Source organism: Leucoraja erinacea, chromosome 6 (assembly GCF_028641065.1).
Source record: "Leucoraja erinacea ecotype New England chromosome 6, Leri_hhj_1, whole genome shotgun sequence".
In the NCBI taxonomy this organism is placed as follows: Eukaryota; Metazoa; Chordata; class Chondrichthyes; order Rajiformes; family Rajidae; genus Leucoraja; species Leucoraja erinaceus.
Window position 1 is genome coordinate 63,078,621 of NC_073382.1, and position 21,413 is coordinate 63,100,033.

The window sequence follows — 21,413 nt, forward strand, 5'->3', positions numbered from 1 at the left end:
CATTTACTTGCTTATACTACAATGAGATTCTGATGGGGTACTTTTATTGTTAATACTTTTATTGTCTCTGAATTTTATTTCAACTACAAACTCACCAACAAACTCATTTGAAACCGGAGAAATAGTGATGCCTGTGGCACACTGTTCAATGAGATATTATAGCTTGATTACTTACAAAATCTACTATGTTTGCCTTTTTACTGCTATTTTTATTAGGAACATTAATATATGTTAGACCAATGGAGCACCTGATTATAAGTGTCTGTATCACATCTGCACACCCAACATATTTATTTTGCAATTTATTTTTAGAAATATCTCAACTTAAATTAACCCAGTTACTATGTTGGCAAAATTGTACTCAGAATATCTCAGATGAGCTCATGAAAATAAATAGTTACAAAATGGTTCTACATTTATTTTCAGGCTTTAATTGTGTGCATACCGGTTTTTCAGAATATTAAAAGCAATTCATCAGTTATTCACCTATTTTTTCCAACTAGGCTATAACAGTTTGACAAGCATCTAAAAGTTACGAGAGATTGCAGTAAGGCAGATAATGGATCATTGAGGATAGAGAAAGATTATTTGTTCATAAAAAGTCAGAACAAAATAGACAATGAAACAATCAAAAACAAAATATTATTTACATTTTGTTTACATATTAAAGAAAACACAGATGTTTGTCACTTTAGAGAACAACAAACTTTTAGTTTGGTCGAATCTGAAATCACAAACTTGCAGCAGCAGCTTTTTTGGAGAATAAGGTCACATCAACCAAATCCCAACATTATCCAAACTGACACTGGGTATCATTTTGAAAAGATCACCATATTTTCTGAGGTCGATAAACAAATGAATTATAATTGAAAATCTTTCCTAGAATCTGCTTACTAGATTTTTAAAAGTCACTAGACCAAGTGGGACCAGTTGGATACACCAATGCACAGTTGCGGGGGGACGGGGGGCCTGCTGCGTCTCACACACACACTAACCCCCCCCCCCCCCCCCCACACACACACTAACCATCCCCCCCACACACACTAACCACGCCCATTGATATTATTCATTCACTCCTTTTACCCCATTCCTTGCCCTATTCACTCACGCATAGCCCCCAACTCGCAGGTGCGGCTAGAGAAGCAGAGAGAGAGAGGGGAGAGAGAAGGGGAGAGAGAGGGGGAGAAAGAGGGAAAGGGGGAGAGAGAGAGAGACGGGGAGGGAAGGGAGGGAGAAGGAGGAAGGGAGGGGGAGAGAAGGAGAGAAGGGAGGGGGAGAGAGAGGGGGAGGGAGGGGGGAGAGAGGAGGGGGGCCAAGTGGGAGACAGAAAGGACCCCACCCGAGAACCCGACCGGAGCAACCCGATTCAAGCAAACCGACCGGAGCAAAACGCCCCCCCCAGCTCTCCCCTCCCCCGCAACCACACGTTGGGGGAACAGACCCAACAGGTTTGCACTTGGTTTAGTTAAATACTAAAAAATGTATTAAATATTGCCCTTCAGATTCCTCTCAAATCTTTCCCCTCATCATAAACCTACATCCTCTCGCTCTTGATTCCCCAACATGGGAAATAAATTCTGTGCATTTACCCTATCTATTCTCCTCATAATTTTATACACTTCCATAAGATTACCTCTCAGCCTATTTTACTCCAAGGAATAAAATACTAGGCTACCCAAACACTCCCTACAGCACAGGACTTTGTCTCCTGTTAACATACTCGTAAATGTTATCTGTACTCTTTTCGGATTAGTGTCACATTTTCTACAGCTGGTTGACCAAATATGAACACAATGTTCCAAGTGTGAGCTCACCAACATCTTGCACAACAAGTATATAACTTCACAACCTCTCTACGCAATGCCCTGACTGATGAAAGCCAGTGATAGTAGCCTCCTTCTTCACTATTCTATTTTTCTGTGACATCACCTTCAGTTTCCTACTTACCTGTTCTCCAAGATACCTCTGCTCTACAACTCTTCAGGGCCTTACCGTTGACTATGAAGGTCATGTCCTGACTTCAATTCCATCACAGTAACATCTAATAAAAGCATAAGTAACTGGGAAGTGTCATTATTGAATCGCCATTTTATCTTTTACCCTTACCTGGCAATGCAAACAAAAAACTAAATTACATTCCTCTATCAAAAGGATTATATAAATTCAAGCTGCTGTAGAGCTCCAAATATTCCTCTATATTTGCACTAATAATTATTAATCCAAATGCATTCTATGAAAGAAAAGTTATTCAGCTACAAAAGGATAATAATCCAATTACTTCAGCGGATTGCATACATAATCAGCTAGCATGCCAAATTTGAATGACAAACCATGTTTGAATGACAAACCAACAAGTATATATAATTAAAACCATTTTAACTCACTCGTTCCAATGTGATTTCTTCAAATTCATATTCTATTTCGGTTCCATTGACCTGAATGCCACAAAAATGTAAGTCAGAAATTAATTTCAAATGTAATAGACATTTTGCTCAAGTACTGGCCTGCATTTAAATCATCTTTCAAGAGGCTTTTGAAATTGGGGTCAAATAACATCTGAATTGCATTCACATTGTCAAATATACCTTTTTTCTCACATGCTATCAACTGCACAATTATTTTTTTCAAGTATTGGGAATAGCTATGCAAAATTCTGTGGATCTGATTTTCTTGGACATCGTCTGCTCCTCCCACTTCTTACAATCCGCATACACTTGTACTTACGTTTTGGATGCAGAAAGATAGATAAGTTGATCTCTCCATGATGACCCAAAAAAGGTCACAAGAGATGAATCCTGAGAACCTGACCCATGAATGCTCCAATAGCCATTGACAGCTCCATCATCAACAATGTTAAGGGGCTGCCCACTTGGGTGACCTAATTGGCGCGTTTAGGAAAGTTTAGGAGAGTTTGAAAAAATGTCATGTTGAAGACCTCCTTCGACTATGTTGAAGCTTCGACTAACTACGACTAGCTACGACTAACTTTGGGAAAATTGGACACCGAATAGTGGAGAGTGTAGACAACCTCCTTCGATCTCCTTCGACCTCCCTTCGACTATGATGAAGACTATCTACGACTACCTTCGATTACCTTTGACTACCCTCGATTACCTACGACTAACATGACGACCTACTACGACTAAACCTGCAGGTAAAAAAGTATCGATTTTTTCCATGGCGACCTTTCTTTACTCGCGGGCATTTTTCAACATGCTTAGGCCTAGAGTACACGGGGACTACTCTCGAGCATGAAGGAGAGTTACAAAGACCTCATACGACCTCGTATGTCAAGGGCAAACTCGCCAGAACTCGCGGGTTAGGTCGCCCAAGTGGGACAGTTGAACGTGCAGATAGCCATTAATGATTATGATATAGTTGGGATCACGGAGACATGGCTCCAGGGTGACCAAGGCTGGGAGCTGAACATCCCGGGATATTCAATATTCAGGAGGGATAGAGAGAAAGGAAAAGGAGGTGGGGTAGTGTTGCTGGTTAGAGAGGAGATTAACGCAATGGAAAGGAAGGACATTAGTTTGGAGGATGTGGAATCGGTATGGGTAGAGCTGCGAAACAATAAGGGGCAGAAAACGCTGGTGGGTGTTGTGTACAGGCCACCTAACAGTAGTAGTGAAGTTGGGGATGGCATCAAACAGGAAATTAGAAATGCTTGCGACAAAGGCAAAGCAGTTATAATGGGTGACTTCAATCTACATATAGATTGGGTGAATCAAACTGGCAGGGGTGCTGAGGAAGAGGATTTCTTGGAATGTATACGGGATAGTTATCTAAACCAACATGTAGAGGAACCAACGAGAGAGCTGGCTATTTTAGACTGGGTATTGAGTAATGAGGAAGGGTTAGTTAGTAGTCTTGTTGTGCGTGGCCCCTTGGGCAAGAGTGACCATAATATGGTTGAGTTCTTCATTAGTATGGAGAGTGACATTGTTAATTCAGAAACAATGGTTTTGAACTTAAAGAAAGGTAACTTTGAGGGTATGAGACGTGAATTGGCCAAGATTGACTGGCAATTAATTCTAAAAGGGTTGACGGTGGATATGCAATGGAAGGCATTTAAAGACTGCATGGATGAACTACAAAAATTGTTCATCCCAGTTTGGCAAAAGAATAAATCAGGGAAGGTAGTGCATCCATGGATAACAAGGGAAATCAGGGATAGTATCAAAGCAAAGGATGATGCGTACAAACTAGCCAGAAAAAGCAGCATACCGGAGGACTGGGAGAAATTCAGAGACCAGCAGAGGAGGACAAAGGGCTTAATTAGAAAAGGAAAAATGGATTATGAAAGAAAACTGGCAGTGAACATAAAATCTGACTGCAAAAGTTTTTATAGATATGTGAAAAGAAAGAGATTAGTTAAAACAAATGTATGTCCCTTGCAGTCAGAAACAGGTGAGTTGATCATGGGGAACCAGGATATGGCGGACCAATTGAATAACTACTTTGGTTCCGTCTTCACTAAGGAAGACATAAATGATCTGCCGGAAATAGCAGGGGCCCGCGAGGAATTGAGTGAAATCCAGGTTAGTCGGGAAGTGGTGTTGGGTAAATTGAATGGATTAAAGGCCGATAAATCCCCAGGGCCAGATAGGCTGCATCCCAGAGTACTTAAGGAAGTAGCTCCAGAAATAGTGGATGCATTAGTAATAATCTTTCAAAACTCCTTAGATTCTGGAGTAGTTCCAGAGGATTGGCGGGTAGCAAACGTAACCCCACTTTTTAAGAAGGGAGGGAGAGAGAAAACGGGGAATTACAGACCAGTTAGCCTAACATCGGTAGTGGGGAAACTGCTAGAGTCAGTTATTAAAGATGGGATAGCAGCACATTTAGAAAGTGGTGAAATCATTGGACAAAGTCAGCAAGGATTTACGAAAGGTAAATCATGTCTGACGAATCTTATAGAATTTTTCGAGGATGTAACTAGTAGCGTGGATAGGAGAGAACCAGTGGATGTGGTGTATCTGGACTTCCAGAAGGCTTTCGACAAGGTCCCACATAAGAGATTAGTATACAAACTTAAAGCACATGGCATTGGGGGTTCAGTATTGGCTGGCAAACAGGAAGCAAAGAGTAGGAGTAAAGGGTCCTTTTCACAATGGCAGGCAGTGACTAGTGGGGTACCGCAAGGCTCAGTACTGGGACCCCAGCTATTTACAATATATATTAATGATCTGGATGAGGGAATTGAAGGCAATATCTCCAAGTTTGTGGATGACACTAAGCTGGGGGGCAGTGTTAGGTGTGAGGAGGATGCTAGGAGACTGCAAGGTGACTTGGATAGGCTGGGTGAGTGGGCAAATGTTTGGCAGATGCAGTTTAATGTGGATAAATGTGAGGTTATCCATTTTGGTGGCAAAAACGGGAAAGCAGATTATTATCTAAACGGTGGCCGATTGGGAAACGGGGAGATGCAGCGAGACCTGGGTGTCATGGTACACCAGTCATTGAAGGTAGGCATGCAGGTGCAGCAGGCAGTAAAGAAAGCGAATGGCATGTTGGCCTTCATAGCAAGAGGATTTGAGTATAGGAGCAGGGAGGTTCTACTGCAGTTGTATAGGGTCTTGGTGAGACCACACCTGGAGTATTGCGTGCAGTTTTGGTCTCCAAATCTGAGGAAGGACATTATTGCCATAGAGGGAGTGCAGAGAAGGTTCACCAGACTGATTCCTGGGATGTCAGGACTGTCTTATGAAGAAAGACTGGATAGACTTGGTTTATACTCTCTAGAGTTTAGGAGATTGAGAGGGGATCTTATAGAAACTTACAAAATTCTTAAGGGGTTGGACAGGCTAGATGCAGGAAGATTGTTTCCGATGTTGGGGAAGTCCAGGACAAGGGGTCACAGCTTAAGGATAAGGGGGAAATCCTTTAAAACCGAGATGAGGAGAACTTTTTTCACACAGAGAGTGGTGAATCTCTTGAACTCTCTGCCACAGAGGGTAGTTGAGGCCAGTTCATTGGCTATATTTAAGAGGGAGTTAGATGTGGCCCTTGTGGCCAAGGGGATCAGAGGGTATGGAGAAAAGGCAGGTACGGGATACTGAGTTGGATGATCAGCCATGATCATATTAAATGGCGGTGCAGGCTCGAAGGGCCGAATGGCCTACTCCTGCACCTAATTTCTATGTTTCTATGACAGCCCCTTTAGCACAAACAATATGCATTTAAGAAGCACTATCATCGTGGCAACGTGGAGCTGAAAGAGTGGGTAGTAATATGGCACAAAACTTGGTTAAATGTATGGGCATTAAAACAAGTCAATATTAGGAATAGCTGCAATTATAAAAATATATGGAGGTTCTGGAGATGTCTATAAAGTGCAGTAAGGTGGCTAAAGATACTATTTCATAGACAAAGAGGGTCCCAGGAAACCGACTAAACCTATCATTAACATCAAGCATGTAGAATGTTTTCCCCCTATTGTCCATTGAGCTCCTTGGTTAAATACTGCCTGTATGTCATTTTCACCACATATCTGAAGAGAAAATCTATTAGAAAGAAAACAAAATAATTTTCTCTATTGGGATCGTAATTATTTTATATTATTTATCCAGATCTAAATGATCTCACAAACAATGTATCACATCAAAGCTCTGCAGTCCTGCTGTCAAATCAAGAATAATGGTGGACAACTAAAGAGCTAACTGGAGGATTAGGTTCCCAGAGCTCTTCATTCTCAAGGAGTAGGATAATGAGGCCCAGCATATGAATGCTAAAGACATGGCTGAAGCATTTGTGAGAACATTCAGCTATATGGCTAACAGTATGATCCTCTCTGCATTTTCCACAGATACAAATCTGCAGCCAATTGTCTGAAGGTATTGGATATAGAAATAGACAAAGCGCTGGAGTAAATCAGCAAATTTCTGGAGAATCCGAATAAGCGACGTTTTGGGTCAGGACCCTTCTTCACTCTTATTGTAAGTGGGGGGAGATTAGATAAAAACAACATCATTTTCGCCACCTACAACGGGATCCCACCACTTCACATCTTACCATCTCTATCCCTTTTCGCTGTTCACAGAGACTGATCCCTACACAACTCCCTAGTTCACTCATCCTTTCCCACCCAAACCACCCCCTCCTCAGGTACTTTCGCCTGCAACCACAGGAGATGCAACACCTACCCCTATACCTCCTCACTCGGCTCCATCCAGGGACCCTGATAGTCCTATCAGGTTAGGCAGAGGTTCACTTGCACATCCTCCAACCTCAGCTACTGTATCCGTATTCTCCGTGTGGACTGCTCTTTCGGCGAGACAAAGCGCAGACTGGGCGATCGTTTCGCTGAACACCAATGCTCAGACCACCTCGGCCTACACGATCTCCCAATTGCTAAACATTTTAATTCCCATTCCATTCCCAAGCTGACCTTTCTGTCCTGGTACACCTCCACTGTCAGGGTAAGACCACCACACACAAATTTGAGGAACAACACCTCAGATTTTGCTTGGGCAGCTCACAACCCAGGGATATAAATATTGATTTCTATCATTTCAAGTAATCCTTGCAATCCATCTCTCTCCATCCCTCCCCCACCCTAATCGTCCTGCTAGTTTCTGATTCTCAGTTTGAGGAACGATCTCGACCGAAAACATCACGTCTTCCTTTTCTCTCCCATTCCTTCTCTCCAGAGATATTGCCTGGCCTGTTGAGTTACTCCAGTATTTTGTGTCTATCTTCGACATCAAGTCAGTGTTTGATCAAAAGTGGCATCAAGGAACATAGTCAATTGAGAACTGGTGGAAAACAGCTGGAATCATACCTCACAAAATGGGAGATGGTTGGAATTGCTGGATGTCAATCTTTCTAGCCTAAGAATATAAAACAAATCTGCAACCTCAATGATGCCTTTTCCCACCCTTGGTGTTTCCGTCTCCGTTATATCTGTTCTCAAGATGAGGCTTTCCACTCTTGGACTTCTGAAATGTCCTACTTCTCCATGAAATGTGACTTCCCCTTTACCATAGATGATGGAGACTTCATAATCATCCCTCCCATTTCTTGCATAGCTGCTCTCGTCCCCCAATAGAGGTAGTTTGCCTCATCCACACCATTCTCCCCACTATTCACTGCATCTGGTATATAATCCTTTGCTACTTGCGTCATTTCAACAGAATTCTACCATGAGCTACATCTTCCCTTCTCGTCCCTCTTTCGGCTTTTCACAGGAGCCACTTTCTCCATGACTCCCTTGTGTTTTCATCCCTTCCCTTCACGTCTCCCCACTTTCCCCAGCACTTGTCTCAACATTTCTTCCCTCACCACTATCCAGCGACCAAAAACAGGTAAAGATTCACATGCACCTCCTCCAGCCTTATCTGCTGCATTCAAAGCTAACAATGTGGTCCCACATTGGTAAGACGAAGCACGGGCTAGGTGACTGGTTTACAGAACACCTACGATCTGTTTGCAATTGGCATTTCAATTACCTTCCTATTCCCACAGTTACATCTCCACCCTCGGCCTTCTCCATCGCCATAGTGAGGCCAAATTGGAATTACAACCTATCATATTCTGCCAGCATAGCCTACAGTCCGATGATGTGGACAATTAATTCACCAATTTTAGGTAATCCACTCCCACGTGTTCCTTTTCCCATTCCCATCAATCCATCATGGATGGCAAGACACATGCCCCCTTCATCTTTACCATGGACGTCCACTCTCGATAAAATCTCCACATACCTCCTCCAGGAACATGATCCCACTAACAATAATGAAGCCATGGCTCACCTTTCCTATCCTCTCTACCGCCTGGTGCCATATGCCCATCGTCAGCAGTTTATTTTTTGTACCGTATTTTAGCATCTGCAATCACTTGTACCTTCATTTTAGCACCTCATAGAATTGTCAAACATGACCTCTCCAACTGAAGAGTTCAACCATCCACACATTACTATTATTGTGGTCCAACATCATCAAAATACTAGGTATCACCATGGGTTCACCTGGACCAATCATTTAAACACTGCAAAAGAGGACACAAAGTCCTGGGTTAACTCGGTGGATAAGGCAGCATCCCTGGAGAACATGGATAGGTGATGATTTGGGTCAGAAACCTTTTCCAGCATGAAGACGGGTCGCAACCGTCACCAATCCATGTTCTCCAGGGATGCTGCCTGACCACATTAATTAATCCAGGACTTTGTGTCTGTTTTTGCAAATCATCATCTGCAGTTCCTTGTTTCTGCATATAAATATTGCAAAAGCAGATCAAAGTATGAGTACCCTGGTCATGAGTGACTCATCACCTAACCATTTTAGCACCAGCTTCAATGCACATGAATTCTCTACACATACATGGAAAAATAAAACTTGACAACATGTAAGAAGCATGACACCATCCATAACAACCTGCAGGTTGGCATCAAATCCACCATGATACTTGGCATTCATTCCCTCCACTGCCTTTACATCTTTGGTAAATGCGTGCTATCTGAAAAAGCGTGACAATCACTCACTTTAATTGCTTCTGACAGGACCTCCCAAACCTGCAGGTACTGCCAACTAGAAAGGTAAGGGCAGCAGGTAAATGTGAAAAATCACCACTGGCATATAATCCTCTTAGATACACAGTCATACAAAAATAAATTGTGGTTACTTCACCATACTAAATCCTAGTATTTGTTATTCAACAGCATGGTGGAAGTACATTTAAGGAAGCACACCATCATCTTCTCAAGAACAATACGGATGGGTGAGAAATGGATCAAACAGATAACAAGAACAAGAACATGGATCAAACAGATAACAAGTGGCTGTGTTGCTGCACTAATATCGTCATCACATCTTTTCTAATCAGGTATGACCTACTTTGATATTTTTTCTGCAATGTTACTTGTTTTCAACATATATAGGAAAGGAAACCTGAGCCTATTATTATTAATTCAATGTTTGAGATAGAACACCAATTGAACATTTTATTAAGGTTTATATCTGGGAAAAAATATGAACTGATTATTAGAGAGAATATAAACAAGTAGTCGTGACAAAGTGTTGACGCATCACAGAAAATTTACATATTATATTTAGTAACTTAGTAAGAACAAAAATAAGTATAATTATAATATTGTAATAATTTAATTTATATTATTGAGATTGGGGATATTCTTGGAGCTTCATTTCCCCATTAGCTACTTAATGATCACCACCATTCAAAACTAGATGTGATAGGATTGCATATCCTTAATCTGATCCAGATTGTAAACCTATTTAGCTCTGACAATTGCATCCTGTTTTGTTGTTCAGAAAGCACGTTAATCTGTGTGGTACCTTCTCTGAGATGGCACATTTGTTGGCAATAGTTGGCAACAATGTGCTTGTGTTCTCAAAATGACACGATTCAGTGAATCTTAGTTTGCCATGCCCACATCTCTTTGTTTTTTGATCCCAGGCGATTTAGTTTAAATCCATACTTCTGTGTGTTGAACATTCTCTCTGAAGAGGAGAGCCTCCTAATAAAATACATTTGAATGGGTTTGTGGATAGGAAAGGTTTAGAGGGATATGGGCAATGCAGGCAGGTGGGAAATCTTGGTTAGCATGGGCAATTTGGGCTGAAGAACCTGTTTCCATGCCGAATGACCCTATGAGTCTATGACCCCTGACTGCAAACTCTCCTGGCTGAGCCTGCGTGGTCTTGTCAGATGTTTTGAAGAACATAGAGCAATACAATACAGCACAGCAAAGTAACAGGTCCTCCAGCCAACAATGTTAATCTCAGTTTTGTTCTGGTGTACCTGTAGTCGCTTTCAGAATGTCATTCTATACCCCTCACTAAACTTAAGTTATCTTCTGGCGCGATAGTAATGGTACAATGAGGGATATGCAAATCCATGTGTTTAGAGATTGTGTTTATATATATTTATGCTCCTGGCGTCCTTCATCACACCTCAGATTCATAATTGTTCTATTGAACAATCTGCATCCCGATTTCACCATTAGACTGCTGCATGGGGCAGAACCAACTTCATATGCTTCCAACACGAGGCAAGCAGGCCATACATCCATCATGCTCAGTGCAATAGTTCTTGTTTGCTGCTTGATTTATACCCAAAATCTAGAAGCCATTAGGCATTATGTTTCTATTTAGTAGCTATCAACGCATTCTGAAAAATTAATCTTGACTCTGCATTACCTGTCTTTTGCCGTGATTTCCCTGATTAGCAGTAAAGGAGTTTTTTATATATTACTAGACCAAGTGGGACCCATTGGGTCCCTGACATACGGGAGGCCTGGTCCCCCAACGCAACGCATTCCCCCAACGCAATATTCTGCCACTCACCCATAGCCCCCATGGGAGGCCTGGTCCCCCAATGCAACGCGTTCCCCAAGGCAATATTCCACCACTTACCCGTTCCCCCAACTCGACCCGTTCCCCCAAAGCAATATTGCACCACTCAGCCAGAGCCCCCAACTGAGCAGGGGCTGTTCATTACCCCTTATTCACCCTCCCTGATTTTAAACTTTAAAAAAATGCTTGCTATGGCTGGCAGGACTCAGTGTCCTGGGATAGCAACATTGTAGCGAGCAGGGCTACAATCCCCTTGTGACGTCATAGCTGTAAGTGCCAGTGCAGAGGAAGAAATCTTTCTCAAATTGGAGTTTTGTAAAGTTAAAAATGCAAATAACTTGTAAAATATAACATCAATCTGAACGAAACTTTAGACACCACAACACAGGACAATTGTGAGTAAGGTGGTGCAAAATTGTAGCGCTATCATGTATCTTTTTGACATAGTTAAAAGATCACATGGGCAGACAGACAGACAATCACACACACACATAGAAACAAACTAGATGAGAGATTTAGTAATATTATACTAGACCAAGTGGGACCCGTTGGGTCCCTGTCACACGGGAGACCTGGTCCACAACGCAATATTCCACCACTCACCCATAGCCCCCAAGGGAGGCCTGGTCCCCCAACGCAACCTATTCCCCAATGCAATATTCCACCCGTTCCCCCAACGCTAGCTGTTCCCCAATGCAATATTCCAACGTTCACCCATAGCCCCCAACTGTGCAGGGGCGGCTCATTTCCCCTCATTCATCCTCCCTCATTAAACCTTTAAAAAAAATCTTCCTGCCAGAAATATTTTAAAAAGGGATTGCAACATTGTAGATTGCAATTGCATTTGCTAGGGCTGGCAGGACTCAGTGTCCTGGGATAGCAACATTTTAGTGAGCAGGGCTGCAATCCCATTGTGATGTCATAGTTGTAAGTGCCAGTGCAGAGGGAAGAACATTTTTCTCAAATTGGGGTTTTGTAAGTTTAAAAATGTGTATAACTTGTGAAATATAATATCAATCTGAACGAAACTTGACACAAACCATCACATGACAATTGTGAGTAAGGTGGTTCAAAAAATATAGTGCGATCGTGTACTAATTTGCCGTAATTTGATGACATCACTGAATCAGAGATCACAGACAGGCACACATGCACACACACACACACATAGAAACAAACAAAGTGAGAGTTTTAGTATAATAGATAGATAAATGGGAGAGTGAGAAAAAGTATGAAATATGTGCATGCTAGGTCCATTGTGGCAGTCTCACACTCTCTGTTGTTTCTTTAGACAATTCAAAACAGAATTTCCTGATGATTAAAATAAAAATGTGAACCCTTTTATGTTAACATAAAAACAGTGCCTGATTAATTGGAGTCATGACCCTCAGATGGGTCTTAGGATGGTAAAACTAAATAAGTCATCAAAATGGATCAAACAAGGGTCAATAGTGTGAGGCTTGAGGATTGTAGATACGAAGTAGAAAAGAGATCTGGGGAGCTTAGGGGTAGGGATAGACTGACCAGAGATCAGCACATAGGCATTCACTCAGAACCAACCCTTGACAGGTACGGAATAGTGGAATATCATTTTATTATGCCTTTTTTTTTAGGATTTAACCAAAGTGTATATTATTTAGTTTATAGTTAGCTGGTTGTTATTATAAGGTTACATGGGTGTGCTAGTTGGTTAAAGAGGGAAACTTGAAAAAAACGTTTAAAAAACAGTGATTTGGAGGATCCAAGATGCTGCATTCAAAATTATCCAATTCATAATGGATGTATCATCTATGCATAAATAAATAATTAACAATGGATGAATTTACATACAATCATTCTATATGTTTTTATCCCATTTTAATTGGCATTCAGGGAAAAAATTTAATTGTTTAAATTTGTAACCTTTTGTGAAACCTTTTACTCTGCATCTCTTTAAGTTTAGCCCATAAAATCTTCTATTTTACTTTACTCGTCCTCAGGATGTCAGCATCAGCAATCAGGTCAGCATTTACTATCCATCTTTAGTTATAAAAAGCAGTTTTGTTTATGCAAATTAACAGCTAGGTAGACCATCCCCTACGATAGTTAAAAGAGTCAAATCTGCCCTTGGTTAAAGGTTAAAAGACTAAGGAAATAAAGTACAACATTCATGATTGATTCATAGTTCATTTTATGAATAATTTAGAATTTTTAAATCCTTTATAATGTGTATTTATTAGCCTCACATCAGCAGCCATTTTTTCATCCAAGACCTTATTTCAGAACGTGTTTTCAATATATTTGAGTAAAATATCACTTAACAGAAAAATACCATTTCCCAGTTAGTTTCTATTCAAATTTATTAACAGCATTTGCAGCATTTTGTTTTTGATTTTTTTTTTTGGCACAATACATGGATGGTTAAAAAAACCCAAAAGGGGGTCATGATTCTGGCTTTTGTAACAAAGAGGCAATTTGGACCTCATGTATATTAATGCAGGCAAAGTGTGTGTGTTTATTATTTCTGCTCAAATGGATTACCATAAGATAAATATAATTTCCATGAACGGATATCACTCACATTCAAGATATGACAATTCATAACCTACTCCCCTTAATTGGCTTGTGGATGGTTTTGGGAAATCTTGGGAAATCTTGTACGCTGAGTGATTTTGAAAGGATGCCGTTAAAGAGAGAAGATTGGAACAAAATGTCCAAAAAGTGTATTTTAATTAAGATTTCAAAAATGTTAAGCTTAAAAATGCCAATGTAATGCAGAGCTCATATACTTATTTATTTCTACATAAATAAGGAAAAATGAGGAAAAGAGAAACATCTCACATGATAATATCCTAAATGATTTGGAAAAGGCACCGAACGAAACAAATAACAACAGACCAACATCCATATTTTTTTGCACGGGGAGATGATGCCCTAGAATTCTTTAGTGTTTCAACTATTTTGTGGGCTCAGCCAACTGACATTGTATATTACATTGCACTATTTCCTCTTGATATGTTGCTAGTTTTAGTAGTTTACATCATGTAGTATAACACGTGCAGTCTTTGCAAACAACTCATGGGCACAATTTAACAATACCCTTCCAGTGACAGGAGAGTGTTGCTGCTGAACAAATCAATATTACTATGAAGGAACGATGGGTGGAACAGATAGGAGAACATCATAGGAGATGAGAGGGATCTGGACAGACCAATGAAGGATAATGCTTGCATAAAGCAAATTCTTTGTACAAGGATTAAAAGTTGGGCATTTCTGCAAGAAACTTGCCAAAGTCATTTTTGTAAAGATATGAGTATTGTTATAAATGGTTGGACTTTGATCAAACGTCAGTGCCTATTAGACAGAATCTGTGGAGGCAAAGAATTGGTTGACATTTTGGGTTGAGAAACTACATCAGGACCCGCATAAGTTCTGATGCATGGTCCTGATCCAAAATGTCGACTATACGTTTGTATCAAAAGATGCTGCTTGACCTGCTGGGTTACTCTAGTGATGTTCCAGATTCTAGCATCTGCAGTCTCTTGCATCTCTGGTGCATGTACTTGTTTTTATCTGTTGTGCCTGCTCCTATCAGCTGAAGGAAAATTAGATGCAGCTAGAGATACCCTCTCCAGCTACACTAGGATTAGCAACCTGTGAGATATCTTGGAGGTTACCAGTAGCAGTCTACAAATATCCTTAAGAAGTTGAGAGAAATCTGAAACTAGCAAAACTACGCACGCTTTGATAGGGAGAACACTGATGTGCCTTCTCGAGCCCCCTTTCGCTGAGATGGTACTGCAGTCACGGTCACAGAGGTCGACATCAGAAAATCCTTCAGAGGGGTGAACCCTCGGAAAGCGCCTGGACCTGATGGCATACCCGGTCGTGTTCTAAAAACCTGTGCGGACCAACTGGCTGGAGTTGATACGGACATTTTCAACCTCTCACTTCTGAGGTCTGAGGATCCCACCTACTTTAAAAGGTCATCAATTATACCGGTGCCCAAGAAGAGCAAGGTGATGTGCCTCAATGACTAGCGAACAGTGGCACTAATGTCGGTGGTGATTAAATGCTTTGAGAGGTTGATCATGGTGCAAATCAACTCATACCTCGTCAAAAACCTGGACCCACTGCAGTTTGCTTACAGCCACAACAGATCGATGTGATCTCGCTGGCTCTCCACTCCGCTCTGGACCACTTGGACAACAAACACCCATATGTCAGGCTGTTATTCATTGACTACAGCTCAGAATTTAATACAATCATCCCCACCAAGCTGGTTACCAAACTCTCAGAACTGGGTCTCAGCGCATCCCTCTGCAATTGGATCCTCGACTTCCTCATTCACAGACCACAGTCTGTCTGTATTGGCGGAAATGTGTCAGCCTCAATAACAATCAGCATGGGAGCACCTCAAGGCTGCGTGCTCAGCCCCCTGCTGTACTCATGACTGCATAGCCGGTCACAGTGCGAACTCCATCGTCAAGTTCGCTGACGGCACCACTGTTGTGGGATGTATCACTGATGGAGATGAGTCAGAGTATAGAAGTGAGATCGACCATTTGACCAAATGGTGCCAGCACAATAACCTGGCTCTCAACACCAGCAAAACCAAGAAACTTATTGTGGACTTTGGAAGGGGTAGGATGGGGACCCATAGTCCCGTTTATATCAACGGGTCGATGGTGAAGAGGGTCAAGAGCTTCAAATTCCTGTGCGTGCATATCTCTGAAGATCTCTCCTGGTCCAAGAACACTGATGCAATTATAAAGAAAGCACATCAGCGCCTCTACTTCATGAGAAGATTACGGAGAGTCGGTATGTCAAGGAGGACTCTCTCGAACCTCTACAGGCGCACAGTAGAGAGCATGCTGGGTTCGGTAACTTGAGCGCCCAGGAGCGGAAAAGACTGCAAAAAGTTGTAAACATTGCCCAGTCCATCATCGGCTCTGACCTCCCTACCATCGAGGGGATCTATCGCAGTCGCTGCCTCAAAAAGGCTGCCAACATCATCAAGGATCCACATCATCCTGGCCACACACTCATTTCCCTGCTGCCTTCAGGTGGAAGGCACAGGAGCCTGAAATCTGCAACATCCAGGTTCTGGAATAGCTACTTTCCCACAGTCATCAGGCTATTAAACTCAACTCAAACAAAACTCTGAACATTCATAGCCCATTACACTTTACCTGTTTATTTATGTGTGTGTGTACATATATATATATATTCAATGGTATATGGTCACACTGATTTGTTCTGTGTTTATTTATGCCTACTATATTCTGTTGTGCTGAAGCAAAGCAAAAATGTGATTGTCCTATCTGAGACACATGACAATAAACTCCCTTGAATCTTGACCCTAACCTCCAATGTAAAGCAGTCAGGGTAGATGATGGTGTCTAAGATCACAGTAAGTCGAGGAATTCAGTGAAGGCAATATATAGTTTGAATGTTGCCCTAAATAGCATGGCTTAAAGAGAGGCAGGCTTACAATATCTATTTGCAAGTAGGTAATTATTGTATTTTGTTACACTTGTGAGGTTCAAAATAAATCTGCAGATAAATTTTACATTTGCATTATTGATGATGTAACCTGAGAAAACTTGTCACCTATATACATGGGCCACAAGCTCTCCCTCAGACTATTGAAAGATCCTCCCGACCATCCTTCAATACTGCTGCCTAACAATTTCCACAGCCTCACCCACAAATATAATTCACAGTCCACCAACAAACCCCCCTCCTCCCCCCACACATCACCTAATAGGCCTGTCCCACTTAGGCGATGTTTTAGGCAACTACAGGCGACTAGTTTGGCACCACATGTTCGCCGGTGGTTGCCTGGAGTAGTATCCTCAGTCACGCAAAAAGTCGTAGCGTCTTTCTGGTCGGCGCTAAATTTTCAACTACAGGCGACTAGTTTGGCACCACATGTTCGCCGGTGGTTGCCTGGAGTAGTCTCCTCAGTCACGCAAAAAGTCGTAGCCTCTTTCTGGTCACCGCTAAGTTTTCAACATGTTGAAAATTTTTCGGCAACGGTGGGTTTGATGCCAATGAGCGTAGCTTGGCTTCTCCTGTTGTAGGTGATGTTGTGGGATGTCGCCAGGATGACGCAGGTTGTCGCCAGTTTTTCGGCGACCTGCTATGACTATGACTGTCGCTAGCACTTGCCTAAAAAATCACCGTGGGACAAGCCCATAACAACCAGCAAGTCTCAGAGTGAGTATGAGATGCTGTTTATTATAAAGCTTTCATTGTCATTCAGAAGGCCTCTAGCTGCACGTAAAATGTCAATGTTCTGGCTGCACACCCACGCTTGCATTCTGGACCCTGGCTCCCATTTGGACTGATAAGTAAAATGGACCATCAGGATTTCCGACCAAGCGGATGCTGGATTATTGGAGTTTTATTTAAATGGATGAGATTTTTTTTCTCAACAATAGCAAAACCATTTTTATGAATGTAAAATTATTGGTATCATATGCCACTGTAAACTGTAATGTAAAAGTATGTATGACACCATATTTTAAGACAAACAGTTTATATAAAACATTTGATAACTGAACTGCAAGTACTTACATAGGGAACCGTCTCCAGTGCTTCTGTGTTGACAATAATGGGAGCAGGACTTGCCTGTGTGTAAACAAAAATAAGGTCACACCTATTTGCAGGGTTAATTGGGAGAATATAACCACATTGTTTGTTTTCTCAATGTTGCCACTGTTTAAATTTAAACACATTTATATATTTGTATGTATCATTAATTAAAACTATATTAAAAATAACTGGTAAAATTAAAAATTAAATTAAAAAATAAGCCAGTGGTTATTCAAGATTTTGAGTTTTTGACTGCTTATATTACATTGTTTCAGAAATCTATACACTCATTTAATTATATAACAGCCCTGCAATTTAATCGGATTTTTAATTACTTGTTGCATCACTTATGCCCAAAATACATCTCAGATTCTTTTATATCAGCATAAGGTCATAAGAGCGGAATTAGGCCATTCAGCCCATCAAGTCTACTCTTCCAATCAATCATGACTGATCTAACTCTCCCTCCTAACCCCATTCTCCTGCCTTCTCACCATAACCCCTGACACAGTACTAATCAATAATCTATCTATCTCTGCTTTAAAAATATCCATTGACGACCTCCACAGCCTTCCGTGGCAAAGAATCCCACAGGTTCACCACCCTCTGACTAAAGAAGTTCCTTCTCATCTCATTCCGAAAGGAATGTACTTTAATTCTGAGGCTATGACCTCTAGTCTTAGACTCTCCCACAAGTGGAAACATGCTCTTCCACATCCACTCTATCCAAGCATTTCACTATTCTGTAGGGGATCATGACAGAAGCCTCCCTGGAAACGATGACCTGATGCACTCTGTGATGCGTCGGGCGACCAATTCTGTCAACATGTTGGATGACGACAGAAGCCAAAAGCGAGCTATACATCATCTGACACATGAGCGAACGGACAAACTATTCTGTACGTTTCAATGAGATCCCCCCTCATTCTTCTAAACTTCAGCAAGTACAGGCCCATGGTCAAGGCTCATCATATGTAAACCCACTCATTCCTGGGATCATTCTTGTAAGCCTCCTCTGGACCGTCTCCAGGGTCAGCACATCCTTCCTCAGATATGGTGTCCAAGATTGCTCACAATACTCCAAATATCTTGTTTTCTTAATTTAACAGTGATGCATTCCTGGCAAACAAGGCAATACATCCTTTGCCCACTTCAAAACGGAGTACAATGATATACCTTCACCAGCCCCCACAAATCTTGAAAGTCTTGTGATCTCAGTTTCCAAGGCTGACAGCAGAAGATCCTTTTCAAGGGTGAATGGTAAAACCCTGGGTAAAAGGTCCAGCCTTGACAGTGGGCCTGGTTGCATGTTCAAAGCCCTGCGCAAACCAACTTGCTGGAGTTCCTGTGGGCATATTTAACCTCACACTACGATGATCCAAGCTTTTCACCTGCTTTAAAAGGACATGCCCAAGAAGAGAAGGTGACATGCCTCAAAACTCCATATTCCAAGGACATCCATTGTGATGAAGTGCTTCAAAAGTTGCATAGAACACAAATCAGCTCCTGCCTCAATTTGCCAACTGTCACAACAGATCACAGTAGATACCATCTTACTGGCTGGATTGTGTGCTGGACCACTTGGACAATGGGAACACAAACATCTGTTTGTTGATTATAAACTTCAGCTTAGCATTCAACACCATTGTTCTTTCCAAATTCATCATCAATTTCAGGAAGTTGGGTCTTTGCTCCTCCCTAGTGGACTTCCGTATCAATAGATTTTAATCAGCATGGATGGGCAATAGCACCTTCTCCTTGTTGACTATCAGTACCTCAGCATTGAACGATCAGTCCCCTGCTCTACTCTCTCTGTACCCATGACTGTAGAACTAGACATAGCTCCTCTGCCAACAGAGCAATGAATGTATCTGATTTTTATTCTGGATAATCATTAATCTTCTAGACTGTCATAACAAATCCTCTATGTCTTGCAGAGATGGAAATCTACCATTCCTATCCCGTTTTGCATCCAAACCAATCAATGTGCTTTTCACATATTGTCTCTCTTATTTCAAGGGCAATTAAAAATGGACAAAAATATGCCAACATTTTAAAAAAGTACAGACCAGAGACTGGTATCGTATGAGTCACTGTTCCCAAAAAATTTCCATCATCTGCAAGACTCAAGTCAGAAGTATGATGAAATAATCTATACTGGTTGAGGGCAGTACCTTTATATCACACATGTGACAATAAAGTACCATTGAGCCATCCACTGCCTTCAGCATTTATTCTCTCCATCATAGGCAAGGTACATTGTGATACCATTTAAAAGATGCACCGTGGAAGTCTGTCTGGACTTCTGCAATGGCATCTCCCATACATATCCCTCTGGCAGAATTTGACCTTAAGTGTGCATGGACACAAAATCTGCAAATTCCCCACCAAGTCACACATCATACTGACTAGAAACATGTTACACTTTAATTATCATTACTGGGTTAAAATCAACAGTGCCCTTGGGAAAAAACAGACCTTGGGAGTATTTTGACCAGGGAGACCAGAAAAACAGATTGCTAGACAAACTCAGCGGCTCAAGCATCAGTTGTAGCGGCAATGGGTGTAAGTCGACATTTTGCCACCTTGCTTCAGAACTGAGAAGGAAGAGAAAAGATTGCCAATATGAAGGTGAGTATGACTGAGGCAGTAAAGGGATAGGTGGAACCAGTTGGGGCGGAGATGGTGGGCAAGTGGAATTGGATGGGGAGCAGATGGGAGAGATGAACAAAGTGAGAAGAAATAGAACTAGATGGAAAGCCAGTTGTGTGATGGAGAAGAGCATTTTGTCAAATTTCTAAAACTGGAAAATTCAATGTTCATTTCATTAGATTGTTGGGGATCATATCAGAAGCCTCCTCGTGGCGATCCCCGGAAACAACGACACGATGCACTCTGTGATGCGTCGAGCAACCAATTCTGTCAACATGTTGACGATGACAGAAGCCAACAGCGAGTGATACGTCATCTGACGCACGAGTGGAAAAAAATAGATCGTTTGCTATAAAATGCAATGTGAGGCTTAGTTCTTACTATCTGCATTTGAAATAAACATTGAATTTTCTAATTTCAGGTAATCCACGCCTGCAGTGCACTCCTCCCTCACATTCACATTTCCATCTGGTTTTGTTCACCATCTCTCCTATTCTCCCCCTTCCTTCCTCCCTCCCACCACCTGGTCATCATCGCTCCCCTATACTCTACTAACCTCAATCCCACTAACCTTCGCACTGCTATATACAGTATATTGGCATCTTTCCGTTTCCCTCTCAGTGCTGATGCTGAGTCTTAACCCAAAACAGTGACTTACACCTCTTGCCCCCCACAAAGGTTGCTTGACCCATTGAGTTCTTCCAGCTTTTGTTTTTTTTTGGGGGGGTATATTCTCCATTTGTGGAGATTAGTGGGCAAAATTAGGGCACGTGGTATTGGGGGTAGAGTGCTGACATGGATTGAAAATTAGTTGGCAGACAGGAAACAAAGAGTAGGGATTAACGGGACCCTTTCATAATGGCAGGC

At 41.7% G+C, this 21,413-nt stretch overlaps 1 protein-coding gene across 1 annotated transcript in view; it reads right to left on the reverse strand.

The window, feature by feature from the left end:
- The window catches only part of LOC129698425 (disks large homolog 2-like), a 633,990-nt gene that overhangs the window by 381,358 nt on the left and 231,219 nt on the right, over positions 1 to 21,413 (reverse strand). Inside the window, exons 8-9 of the mRNA XM_055637570.1 lie at positions 17,877 to 17,930; positions 2,385 to 2,435 (exon numbers count right to left, since the gene is read on the reverse strand). Of these exons, the coding sequence (XP_055493545.1) occupies positions 2,385 to 2,435; positions 17,877 to 17,930 (105 nt within the window). The remainder of the gene's footprint in view (positions 1 to 2,384; positions 2,436 to 17,876; positions 17,931 to 21,413) is intronic.